Source organism: Myotis myotis, unplaced genomic scaffold, assembly GCF_014108235.1.
Source record: "Myotis myotis isolate mMyoMyo1 unplaced genomic scaffold, mMyoMyo1.p scaffold_m19_p_18, whole genome shotgun sequence".
Lineage (NCBI taxonomy): Eukaryota > Metazoa > Chordata > Mammalia > Chiroptera > Vespertilionidae > Myotis > Myotis myotis.
This window is the reverse complement of record NW_023416322.1, coordinates 3841886-3854483: the sequence shown is the minus strand read 5'-3', so window position 1 is coordinate 3854483 and position 12598 is coordinate 3841886. Positions and strand designations below refer to the sequence as shown.

General features: G+C 53.5%; 1 protein-coding gene across 1 annotated transcript in view; it reads left to right on the top strand.

The window, feature by feature from the left end:
• Positions 1–11798, top strand: part of DPT (dermatopontin) — a 31045-nt gene extending 19247 nt beyond the window's left edge. Inside the window, exons 3-4 of the mRNA XM_036344755.1 lie at positions 6895–7002; positions 10760–11798. Coding sequence (XP_036200648.1) covers positions 6895–7002; positions 10760–10826 — 175 coding nt within the window. The 3' untranslated portion in view covers positions 10827–11798. The remainder of the gene's footprint in view (positions 1–6894; positions 7003–10759) is intronic.
• Positions 11799–12598: the final 800 nt, after the last annotated feature.

Sequence of the window (12598 nt, the reverse complement as noted above, 5' to 3'; positions counted from 1 at the left end):
AGCGACCAGTTGTTCTGCTGTTAGGGTCAATTTGCTTATTACCCTTTTATTATATAGATTGTGTCAGCCAGTGAATGGATACAAAATAACTACAATTCATAGACTTTGAGTCAGCTCCCAATAAAGATGATAATAACTTCTATTTATTGAGCATCTACCCCACGCTCATGTTAGCTCATTCACTTCTCACACGCAGAAATTATGCTACAGAGTATCATGTAGAATTATACATGTTACATACAGAGGGAGCTGAGTGCAGAAGCTGTGACTTGTTCAAGGTTCCAAACTCAATTCCAACAGGCCCAGCTGCCTCCAGACCCTATGCTCTTTGCACAGCACTGAGCTCTCAAGCTCGATGAGGAAATCAGACCAACCTAGAGGAAGTGGCAGGTGACAGCACAGCCAGCATCTCCTGTGAAAACAGCGAGGAGAGTAGTTATATCAGCTGGGGGGGAGGTGGAGGGGAGTTGTCCCCGCCAAGGTCAAAACCAGGGCGACCAAGATGGATGTGACTGATGAAAGCCAAGCTGAGTCCAAACAACTGGGCTTGCTGACCGGCTGCGGGCGTGGGCGGTGAGCTGGACACTCCGTGCCAAGACCGCAATTTGGAAAAGGCTCAGGGACTTTCCTCTGCTAATTTAAGCCACTGATGTCTCCGGAACTGTGTTCCCTGCGTTGTGATACACAGTTGAGCTGTTGAAATGTCAGTCTCCAGAAGGCCGCACGAGGAAGACATGAACATGGACGGTCTTTCTCACACCCCGGGTGCAGGGTCTCTCCCCGGGAAGGGCACTTCGGTGGCGGCAAATGCTGGCCATTCAGTCCCATTTGGCAGATTTCCCCAGCTCCTGGGGGGAAGCCAAGCTGGCTGTCCCCTTGAAGGGGCGTTCCTCTGTGTGTAACTGCATTCAGGGGTTATGCCGGGGTCCAACCCCAGCGGGTCCAGGGGTCCCCAAAGGTGTGGATGGAGTCGGCGAAGAAGGAAGGACACGGAGACAGTGTTCAGTTGATCAGCAGCCTAGCCAGGATCTCCAGCCAGGATCTCCAGCCAAGTTCTGGTCTGGATCTCCAGAGAGGTTCTGCTTAGGATCTCCAGCCAGGTCCTGTGTCCATGTTCTCTTGCTAGGTTCTCCAGGTTCTCCAGCCAGGTTCTGTAGCCATGTTCCCTCGCTAGGTTCTCCAGCCAGGTTCAGTCACCAGGTTCTAGTCAGGTTCTCTTGCCAATTTCTGTAGTCAGGTTCAGTCCAGGATCTTTTGCCATGTTCTCTCGCTAGGTTCTGTCTCTAGGTTCTGAGGCCAGTTTCTGTCCAGGAACTTTTGCCATGTTCTCTCCAGCGAAGTTCTGCTGTCTCTAGAGAACGTTCTGTGTAGGTTCTGTGCCTAGGTTCTGTCTCTCTTGGTTCCGTATTCTAAGTTCTGTGTCTTGCTGTCTTATTACATCTGTATTTATACCAGTTGATTCAATCCTATCAATCTCTATTACAAAGGTTAGGGCGTTTCTTATCTCCATTCCAGGGAGTAAAGATTATGTAGCTTAAGTATGATTGTTCATAGTTAAAGTGATTAATTATCCGCCTGGCACTTAGTTAAGAGGTTTTATTCCCTCCCTAACTTCAGGGGAAAATCCCTACCTGGGGAAACAACCTTTCTCAGAGACCTTGGTTAAAACACATAGTGCCAAGAAGGTGAGCAAACATATTAAGAACAGTATGCCATATATGCCAGGTCCCTTGAAACAGCAAGCATGGACCGGCTCCCGGCAGGGTTATGGTCTCATCTTTGCAAGAATAATTCAGACAGCTCCAATGCAGCACTGCTGTCTAGCCTGAAGCATGCGCGTGCCCTGTAGGTGACCTGGGAGAGCAGGTGCGTAAGGATCACAGACTGCTGGGTTTGTGAAGAAACTTCTCGGTGGTCCGCCTGTCAGAAAGGGAATCCTCTGTGGCTGGGCGGAGAATGCAGGCCCACCTCAACACCTCGAGTCCACAGGAGCTGACCCGACCCCCACTCCCACCCCCCATGTCCAGCCCTGAGCGGTCACAGGTGTGCGTGCCGCCAGGTGCCAGTGCACCCAGATGCCCCCTCCAGGGGCTCTCTCATTGGCCAGCATCACGAAGCCGGGGGCCACACCACATGCTGGCTTTTTAGCCAAATGCGAACGAGGTGGTGCCGGCAAGACGGGGAGTGGGGGGAATGGGGTGCACCCGAGGCAGCCCGCTCCGGTGCTGAGCAGGCCGAGCCTGGCGCAGGCTGGGGAGCTCTCCGCTCACTCTTGTTTCAATAGGAGCTGCCAGGCGGCTCCCCGGGCACCCCGCTCTGGCTTGTTAACGTGTGAGTAGCAGGGGTGCGTGGTGAAGGTGATGTATGTGTTCCAGTTTCCCGCCACGGGGTCAGTGGAGGGTGAGGCGGTGGCTGGTGCGGGGCCTGGTGAGCCCATGGCTGTTGCGCACTGGGGGCCGCGTGACCGTGTGACCAGGGGGCTCCACACGCGCCCGTCGTCCCGAGTGCCACGGCCAGGCGTGGGGCAGACAGACCCGCTGCTGCGGAGCCTCACTCAGGCCCGGCCGCTCAGCCGCCAAGAGCAGAGGCGGCGTTTGATGAAATCGTATACTGAGTAGCTTTCTGCTGAGAAAGGCTCCAACCCGCCCCTTTCCTAAAACTCTAATCAGTCCTCAACCAAACCTGTGACATAAGCAAACCCGGTGCGTTTATCTAAGTGAATCGCACCCCACTCCCCCCTTTAACACGAGTGTGTGACACCCTCGGCTCTGGGCTCCTCCGGTCCCACCGCTCCCAGCTCAGTGTGTGGCCGCACTGGCCAGCGTCGGGTACTGACTCCAGCTGCGTCTGTGGCTCATTTCAGGGCTTTAAGGCCCTGGGATGCGAGGCGCTGGCGGGCAGCTCAGTTGGTTGGAATGTCGCTCCCATACACCAAGGCTGTGGGTTCAATCCCCAGTCAGGGCACATGCAAGAATCAACCAATTCTCCTTCTCGCTCTGGGGAGCCGTTACCATCTTGCCTGCAGACAACAAACAGTGTTGGGAGGTGAGGAATTGTAGCTCAAATGACAGGGAAAGCCAGAACACGTGTCACCTGGGGTGATTTCTATCACTGTCCACACTCCGTCCCTGCCCCTTAGATCTCTGTGAAACAGACTAAAGTTGATCTCACGGCGTTTCTCTGTGTGTGTTTTTGTGACTCCTCACCCATGGATATATTTTCCCCATTGATTTTTAGAGAGAGTGGAAGGGAGGGGGAGAGACAAAGGGAAACATTGATGTGAGAGAGAGACATCAATTGGTTGCCTCCCACACGCACCCGACCAGGGCCAGGGATCAAGCCTGCAACCGAGGTGCATGCTCTTGACCAGAATCAAACCCGGGACCCTTCCGTCTGCAGGCCTACACTCTAGCCACTGAGCTAAACCGGCCAGGGAAATCTCACAGTTATAAAACAAAAATAAAACAACAACAACAACAAAAAATCAAGTAAAATGAAGAACCTGCCTGGGACCGAGATGGAGATGGACCAAGGAGCACACAGCACATTCTCCAGGTCCTTCTAGGGCAGCGGTTCTCAGCCTTCCTAACGCCGCGGCCCTTTAATGCAGCCCCTCATGTTGTGGAGACCCCCAATTTCATTGTTACAAATTGAACATAATGAAAGCATAGTGATTAATCACAAAAACAATATGTAATTATATATGTGTTTTCCGATGGTCTTAGGCGGCCCCTGTGAAAGGGTCGTTCGACACCCAAAGGGGTCGCGACCCACAGGTTGAGAACCGCTGTTCTAGAGCCTCACCAGACATCAGGCCTCCCAGACAAACTGTCCAGTTACACGGGGCCCTGTGTCTGGTCACTACCCAAAACAAAGCAATAGAGACGCTTGTTAAAGAGAGCACTGAGTAGCCCTAGCCAGTTTGAGCCGGCCTGTGGACTGAAGCGTCCCGGGTTCGATTCCACTCAAGGGCAGGTACCTCAACTGCAGGCTCGATCCCCAGCCCTAGTCGGTGGCATATGGGAGACACAATCAATATGTCGCTTTCACATCGATGTTCCTCTTCCTCTGTCTCTCCCCCTCCCCTCCACTCTCTCTAAGAAATCAATGGGAAAATATCCTCAGGTGAGGATTAACAAAACAGAGAGAGAGAAAGAGAGAGAGAGAGAGAGAGAGAGAGAGAGAGAGAGAGAGAGAGAGAGAGAAGAGGAGAGAGAGAGAGAGAAGGGAGGGAGGGAGGGAGGGAGGGAGGGAGGGAGGGAGGGAAGTTAGGAAGGAAGGAAGGAAGGAAGGAAGGAAGGAAGGAAGGAAGGAAGGAAGGAAGGAAGGAAGGAAAAATAGGGTAAGTTTCCCCTTGGAAGCTTAAAAAGTCATCATTTTTTAAAATGCAAACCTCTCTCTCCCACTTTATTCCAAATGTATTTAACGCTCTGACTAATCTGAAGGCGGATCCGTAAAAAAATTAGAAAAAGAAAAATCCTATCCTGGTTATTATTCGTTAAATAGGTAGTTTTGGCAATTGCATTTAGCCACAAGGAGAGTCTGCCTTAGCCCATGAAAAAATGGCTGGCAATTAGCTTTTATACATCGTATCCAGGGAGTGCTTCAGGAGCTCTGGAAAAGATGTGATGTTCCCAGCAAGTGAGGAAAACGCCTCCCACCCCATCTCTCTCAACCCCAATGTGCATTATTCACATTCGCAACAAAACCCCATTTCGTTGGGCCGAGGTTAGTCTAGTATTTGTTCGAACCTTCAGGGATCACAAACCAATGGGGTCCGAGCGAGGCCCTGTTAGGTCCACTCATCAGTCATTGAGCGTCTTCATTAGGAAGAGGACGTCCTTGCCCGGGTCTCTGTAGACGCACAGAGCAGATTTCCCACTCGGCAGAGCCTTACTTCCCGCGTGAGCACATTGAGCAGAAACACATGTAACCCCCACTGAGCTGGGCCTGGCACGCTGACAGAGCACAGTCATGTCCTGAGAGGAGCATCCCAGCCCCAGGACAGCGGCTCGGTGCGGGGAAAGGAAGGACTATGAGTCCAGGGAGTGGGCTGCGGGCTCACTTATCCTGATAACCATGGGTCTTGCTGCCCCTAAGCCCTGAGATCCTCCTACGAGACCTTCCAGCTAATCAATCAGTCTTTCCAAGATGTGGTGAGCTAATCAATCAGTCTTTCCAAGATGTGGTGACAGTCCTTGCAGTGTGACGTCTACGTAGCGGAAGAACTTCCTATTGTCAACATACAGGACCTGGTGAACCCAGACCCGATGAACGCTGCCCTTGGGGTGCAGATGAGACTTTGGGGGCCAGTTCCTACTGGAAGAACTATTAGGGTTCTGCAGAACCCCAGTGGTGAAGCCCTTATGAGAGCTAGATCCTAGAGTCACCCAGAGGCCCAGGGTTGACTCAGTCTTGGAGGAGGAAGGAGAAGAAGCAGAACCGCTCGAATTCAGCCCCTCCCACATACCAGCCTCTCACACATATTTGTCTTCCTCCCACTGACGAGCCTGTCAGGGAGCTCTCACTCTCCTTCAGACCAGGAGGCTGAGATGAAGTGACCCTCCCAAAGCCTCATTGATTCAGCAGCTACTCGCCACATGCCAGAAGCAGCGTTGGCCAAGGCAACCACCCCCGGGGGAGCTTACATTTCCTTTCATTTTTTCAAGCACTTTCTTATCGTGACTCACAGTAAACGGTACAGATTAAACTACCACACAATACATCTATCATAAAGCTCACACATACATACATTTAAACTACCACACAATACATCCATCATAACACACACACATACATACATGTAAACTACCACATAATGCATGCATCATAAAGCTCACACATACATGTAAACTACCATGCAATACATACATCATAAAGTTGACACATACATACATTTAAACTACCACACAATACATACATCATAAAGCTCACACATACATACATTTAAACTACCACACAATACATACATCATAACACACACACATACATGCATGTAAACTACCACACAATACATCCATCATAAAGCTCACACATACATACATTTAAACTACCACATAATACATCCATCATAACACACATGCATACATACATTTAAACTACCACATAATGCATGCATCATAAAGCTCACACATACATGTAAACTACCATGCAATACATACATAATAAAGTTGACATATACATACATGTAAACTACCACACAATACATCCATCATAAAGCTCACGCATACATACATTTAAACTACCACACAATACATACATCATAAAGCTCATGCATGCATACATGTAAACTACCACACAATACATGCATCATAAAGCTCACACATACATCATACATGCATGTAAACTACCACACAAAACATACATCATAAAGCACAGACAGACAGACAGACATTTAAACTACCACACAATACATGCATCATAAAACACACACACACATACATACATGTGAAACAAAGTTTTTACACACATACCCAAGAAGTTACCCTTCGTGTGTGCACTGAATTCACTGATGTTTCCTATTCTATCTCTCCCTTTTTAAAAGCACATTTGGCAATAACCAATCACACTGATTTCATGATCCCTAATGAGTCCCTATCGGGTTTGAAAACACGGTTCTAGTTGACTTGAATGGAATGAACTAATGTTGATATTAGCATTTCTCCAAGGCCTGGGGAGGTGTCGACATCTTTTTCAGAGTGTAGTCTCTGACAGGAAAAAGGAAGGTGAGAGTGGAGGTGGTTCCTCTTTGCTCACAGCATGGGACTGTTTGCGAGAGCCACCCACCTCGGGGCTGGGCTCCCGGGCTCCCAGGCTCCCTTCGCACAGCCTGCCCGATGGCCCCGCAGTCGGCCGAGTCTATCTTCCCTCTCACCTCCTGCTCCTCCCGCACAGGATGACGACGGAGTACCCCGGCCACTACGGCGAGGACATGGACATGGTGTCCTACGACTACGATTACTACATGCGCGGCGCGACCACCACCTTCTCCGCGGTGGAAAGGTGAGCTCCCCCGGGCCAGGGCCGAGGAGCCGCACGAGCCACGGGCCAGGGCCCTGACGGCAGGGAGTCCGAGCTGGGGTTTCACTCTTGTGGTTTCCCACTTGGTCCAGGATTCAGGAGAGACTGGCTGGAAGTCCGAGCTGGGGTTTCACTCTTGTGGTTTCCCACTTGGTCCAGGATTCAGGAGAGACTGGCTGGAAGTCCGAGCTGGGGTTTCACTCTTGTGGTTTCCCACTTGGTCCAGGTTCAGGAGAGACTGGCTGGGCGATGGGAGGCGCTGGGAACTGACTTATTCTCACAAATGTGTTGCGTGGAGCCGCTCACCCCGGCCACGAGGGGTCCAGCCTGCTCGGGGCGGGACGTCCTCGCCTTGGTAGCCCATGATGCTCTAAGCTCTTCCCTTCACTCAATTTCAAACAGCACTTCTTCTTGTCAGCAGGAGAGGGCAGCCACGGTGGGAGGCTGTTTCTCCACACGACCCCTGGGGCTGTGGGAAGACGGGAGGGGAGGGGCTGGAGAGAAGCGCACCAACCCACCAACCACCCACCAACCGTATTTAGAAATGAGAGGGGGAAGTTTTAATGACATAAAAGCACTAACTTGTTCATCCCCTTTCTCTCACCATCAGCTCCCAGTGCTACCTAAATACATCAAGACAATACAATAGGCAGAAAATAAGGATTCTTCTCCCTACTAACGTAGAGAGAGGGGTGTGTGGATAATGCAGGTGTTCAAGGTAGATGTGATCTACTTGTGGTCAGGTGGGAATCAGTTCACCCAGCAAATGGAAGTGTTGGCAACGCATGCTTTGCAAAGAAAACAAAACTTACATCAACTCATTCAATTATGGATGGTGATGGGTTTGGGTGTGACTTATCTTCTGTGTATATTGATGTTTGTAAATGAAATGACATCTCACCTAACTAAAGCTCACTTATTTAATAAGGCCCACAATGTAAAAAACAAACAAACAAAAAAACAACAACAAACAAGCCTTAATTAGCTCTAAAGAGGCTTCCTTAACAAATACGTTCATGTTACTCATAAGAGATCCCTCAGTTCTCAGTTGGGATCATTTTTATTTTAGACTAGAGGCCCAGTGCACAAAAATTTGTGCACTCGGGGGGTAGGGGGGCCCCTCAGCCCGACCTGTGCCCTCTCGCAGTCTGGGACCCCTCCGGAGATAACGCCCTGCTGGCTTAGGCCTGCTCCCGGGTGGCAGAGGGCAGGCCCAATCCCTAGGTGCAGCCCCTGGTCGGGCTCAGAGCAGGGCCGAATGGGGAGTTGGGGCGCTGCCCCCTGTCATACACAGAGCAGGGCGATTGGGAGGTTGTGATTCCACCCTCAGTCACGCTCAGGGTAGGGCTGATTGGGGGTTGGGGCACCGCCCCCTGTTACACTCAAAGCAGGGTCGATGGGGAGGTTGCAGCACCACCCCCTGTCACGCACAGAGCAGGGCCCATCAGGGGGTTGGGGCATTTCCCCCTGTCACTCACAGAGCAGGGCCCATCAGGGGGGTTGGGGCTCTGTACCCTGTCACGCACAGAGCAGGGCCAATCAGGGGGTTGGGGCACAGCCCCCTGTCACGCATAGAGCAGGGCCCATCAGGGGGTTGGGGCGCCGCCCTCTATCACCCACAGAGCAGGGCCGACCAGGGGGTTTGGGAGCTCCCCCCTGTCACGCACAGAGCAGGGCCCATCAAGGGGTTGGGGTGCTGCCACTCTCACACTCAGGGCAGAGTCGATGGGGAGGTTATGGCTCTACTCCGTCACACACAGAGCAGGGCCCATGGGGGGGGGGGGGGTTGGGGCGCCACACCCTGTCACACACAGAGCCACAGGGCAATCAGGGGGTTTGGGCACTGCCCCCTGTCACGCTGATCCCAGTGCCGGGAGGCCTCTCGGCTCCACTGATCCCAGGGCTGGGAGGCATATTACCCTTTTACTATATAGGGTAGAGGCCTGGTGCATGGGTGGGTGCCGGCTGGTTTGCCCTGAAGGGTGTCCTGGATCAGGGTGGGGGTCCCCACTGGGGTGCCTGGCCAGCCTGGGAGAGGGGATGATGGCTGTTTGCAGCTGGTCACACATCCTTCAGGGTGGGGGTCCCCACTGGGGTGCCTGGCCAGCCTGGGAGAGGGGATGATGGCTGTTTGCAGCTGGTCACACACCCTTCAGGGTGGGGGTCCCCACTGGGGTGCCTGGCCAGTCTGGGTGAGGAGCTGAGGGCTGTTTTCAGGCTGGGGATGACTGAAGCTCCCAACTGCTCCTTTTTTTCTTTTTTTTTCTTTTTATTCTGGGCCAGCTTTAGCTTTGAGGCTTGGCTCCAGCTCTTAGGCCTCCACTGCTGAAAGTAGGTTTCTGGCCTTTGCTTACAATGTTGCGATTCTGCTGGCTGAAGCCCGGCAGGTTTCTGGGGTTTTGTTTAGCTTCTATGTTTGTTACATAGTTACTTGCAGCTCAGAGGGCTGCAGCGGCAGGCGGGGAACGTTGGTTTCCTCCGTCACTGAAGCAAGCAAGCCTCATGTTAGTTTCAAGCTGCCTGGCTGCCAGCCGCCATCTTGGCTGACAGTTAATTTGCATATCGCTCTGATTAGCCAATGGGAAGGGTAGCGGTCGTACGCCAATTACCATGTTTCTCTTTTATTAGATAGGATGCATTTGAACTAGTTAAGTTACCTATCTCCTAGAAGCAGCAGTCAAAAATGAGCAGGGAAGATAGTACTTAGAACGAAACTTGCTTCAGCAGGGAGGAGCAACAGCTGAATGTTGTCACACCACATAAACGTGGGCGAGCGTGCGCGCACACACACGCACAGGCACACACAGGCACACATGCATGCACACACACAGGCATGCACATGTGCGCGCTCACATGCACGCACACACGCGTGTACGCGCGCACACACACACTTGCACGCACACACACACGCACACACTCTCGAATGCACTCACCTAAGAGAAGGAATGACCTCGGAACTCAAAGACCACAGAAGCCGGTGACGTTCCACCAGCTGCGTAGCCCTGAAGGGCACCTGGGTAAGAGGAGGGCTGGTACTCAGTGTTTTTAATGACGTCTCCACGGCAACAGGAAAGTTAGTTCTGCATCCCTGTGTAAGAAGGCAGGGGAATCACAGTAAAGGAAGAACACCATCTAAAATTACTACAAAAGAAATATATTTGGGCAATTAAAATGCCCACTTTCTCCACACCCCACTGGTCAAGGCTGAGCAAGTCCATGCACTCTCACACCCACGCCCGCCCTCTAAGCAAACACGCCGGCAAGAAGGGCGGGCCTCTGCCTTTCCCTTTCTGGGTTCCAGGGGTTTCCTCGCCTGCGTTCCCTGCAGTCGTGTTTCCCGAAGGAGCGTGCCACAGGGTCAGAACTCAGTCAAAGAAAGAATAAATGAGCAGATGGATGGCCCAGTTAGGGAGACGATTCTTCAAGGTGAATTGTGGATGGCGTTACCTACATGCTAGTGCTCCCAGCTGTTAGGGACAGAGCAGGGGGAGCTGACCAGCCTCCACACAGCCAGCCACCTAGTCAGTCCCTTGCAGGGTCACCGGGGCTGGGTGAGGAAGTGCCCAGGACTCCTGACCTCACAGCCCCCCTCGATCTTCTGGAGGCTTCCAGTCCTGTCCTCTGAGGGAGAGGGTTAGGTCCCTTCGGTCCTACCTGCTCCTTGGGGGGCTCACGGCTTTCCCTTCACCCCCCCCCCCCCATGGAGTCCTTTCTCACCGCCTCCTCTCTCTCTCCACAGGGACCGCCAGTGGAAGTTCATAATGTGCCGCATGACCAACTATGACTGTGAATTCGCGAATGTTTAGATTTGCCGCAGACCAGATCGGGGTGGAGGGGAGGGGCCGGAGGCCGAGGATGTCCACCTGTGTTAACTCCAGTTGGGTCCTGGGAGGTTCCTGCCACTCTTTCTCCTCCCTGAGCTGGTCAGTGGCTGCGATGCCAGCTTGCTAAGCCTTTCTGACAAGTATCACACTTATAACCAAACCCACAATGAAGCCACGTTTCTCACTCCCAACATGGTCCATAGCGACTGTTTTATAGGACTGACAACGGCTTTCCGCAGGCCGCATGTATGCTGGGCATGCTCACAGCCGGACCACCTACTGTGCGCACCTCCTGGAGGCCTGAGCAGGAGCCTGGTCTCTGGAGCACCAGGGCTGAGAGTCCCTGGGAGCTGGGCGCAGGGCTGGCTGAGGAAGGCCGCAGGGAGGGGTCCCTGCAGGTGGGAGGCTGGGTCCTCTCGGAGGACAGACCTCCCCTTGAGGGACACGCTGGCCTGGAGGTTCAGGGCACAGCTCCGTGCTCCGGGCGAGGGGACTGGGAAGTGCATTGGGAACCGGAGGGTTGGGGTGGGGCTGAAAGACAGGACTGGAGATTCTGGAGTGGAAGGAGGCTGTCAGCACGCCCAGAAGTGCAAGGAGCATGGGAATCAGTCTCCAGTCAGACAAAAAGGGGAAGAAGAGAAAGGCCTAAGGCTGGACTCTGGTTAGGAAGGGGGGTGGGGGGGGGCAGAGCAGGTTGCTTTGGGAAAGGGACCGGCTTTGCGTCACTGGCACCTGGAGGCTCGGCCAGGACTCCTGGGAGGCCACCGGCGCCCTCACCGACAGGCCCGATTTTTGGGATGGGAGAGGCTGCCCTGAGGGCCCACTCCCCCCCAGTGTTAGTTTAGGGGTGTCTTTGGCAGAGGCGGCACCATCTCCCCCTCCTGTGATGTGTCTGCCCCCAGCCTTTGTATTCTCTTCACGATAAAAGGAATAAAAATATGAGCATTCCTGTGCTGCGATGGTGAGGGCCAGCGTTTGTCCCCCCCCCCTCCCCCTCCCTCTCTAGCTACTCAGCCATCCTTTCAGAAAATACAGCTTCGTGCCGGGTCTGTGCCACGGTGTGCAGGGCACCAGGGAGACCATGACGACAGTGACAGGAGTGGCTGGGGCCCGTCTGGAAACGTGTGCTGAGCGCGTTCATCGAGGATTGGACACGGGGTGGGGCCGCAGCTCGAGCCCCTCTTTCCTTTAGACACAGTTAGCCTTTTGTTTGCAGATCTGTGCTGCCCTGTGGACCAGGAGAGCAGGCAGCCAGGCAGAGCCAGAAGAGCAGGTGGGGCCAGCCAGCGAGTTACGCACCCACCAGACGGCCAAGAAGCTGGGTCTGGCCGGGGGCTGCCTGGCCGGGAGATCCCGGCACGTGAAGGGGAAGGCAGGGCTAGGATGGCCTCCTTGGCCTTAACTCAAGGTCCTTTCTCAGCCGACGCTGCTGCTGTGTGGTCTCCACCCCGTTGATCCCACCCCTCTCACAATCTTACTTTACAACAAGCCTCGCCGAGTTATTTTTCGCAAAGGGAGCCGTTAATATTTTAGTGATTGCAGCCCTGGGTCGGGGGGCCGCCAGGAAAGGGCTGCGCTGGGTGTGGGGCGAGCTCAGCTGGAAGGGGAAGCAACGCAGCTGGCTGACTTGCGGCTGTGATGTGAACAAGAGGCCGGAGGGGGGGTCCGGGGAAGGGGGCGCTGGGACGAGTGGCCCAGGAGACCGCGGGCAGCACAGCCCCAGAGGAAACAGTAGAGCGACCCAGTCAGAGCCG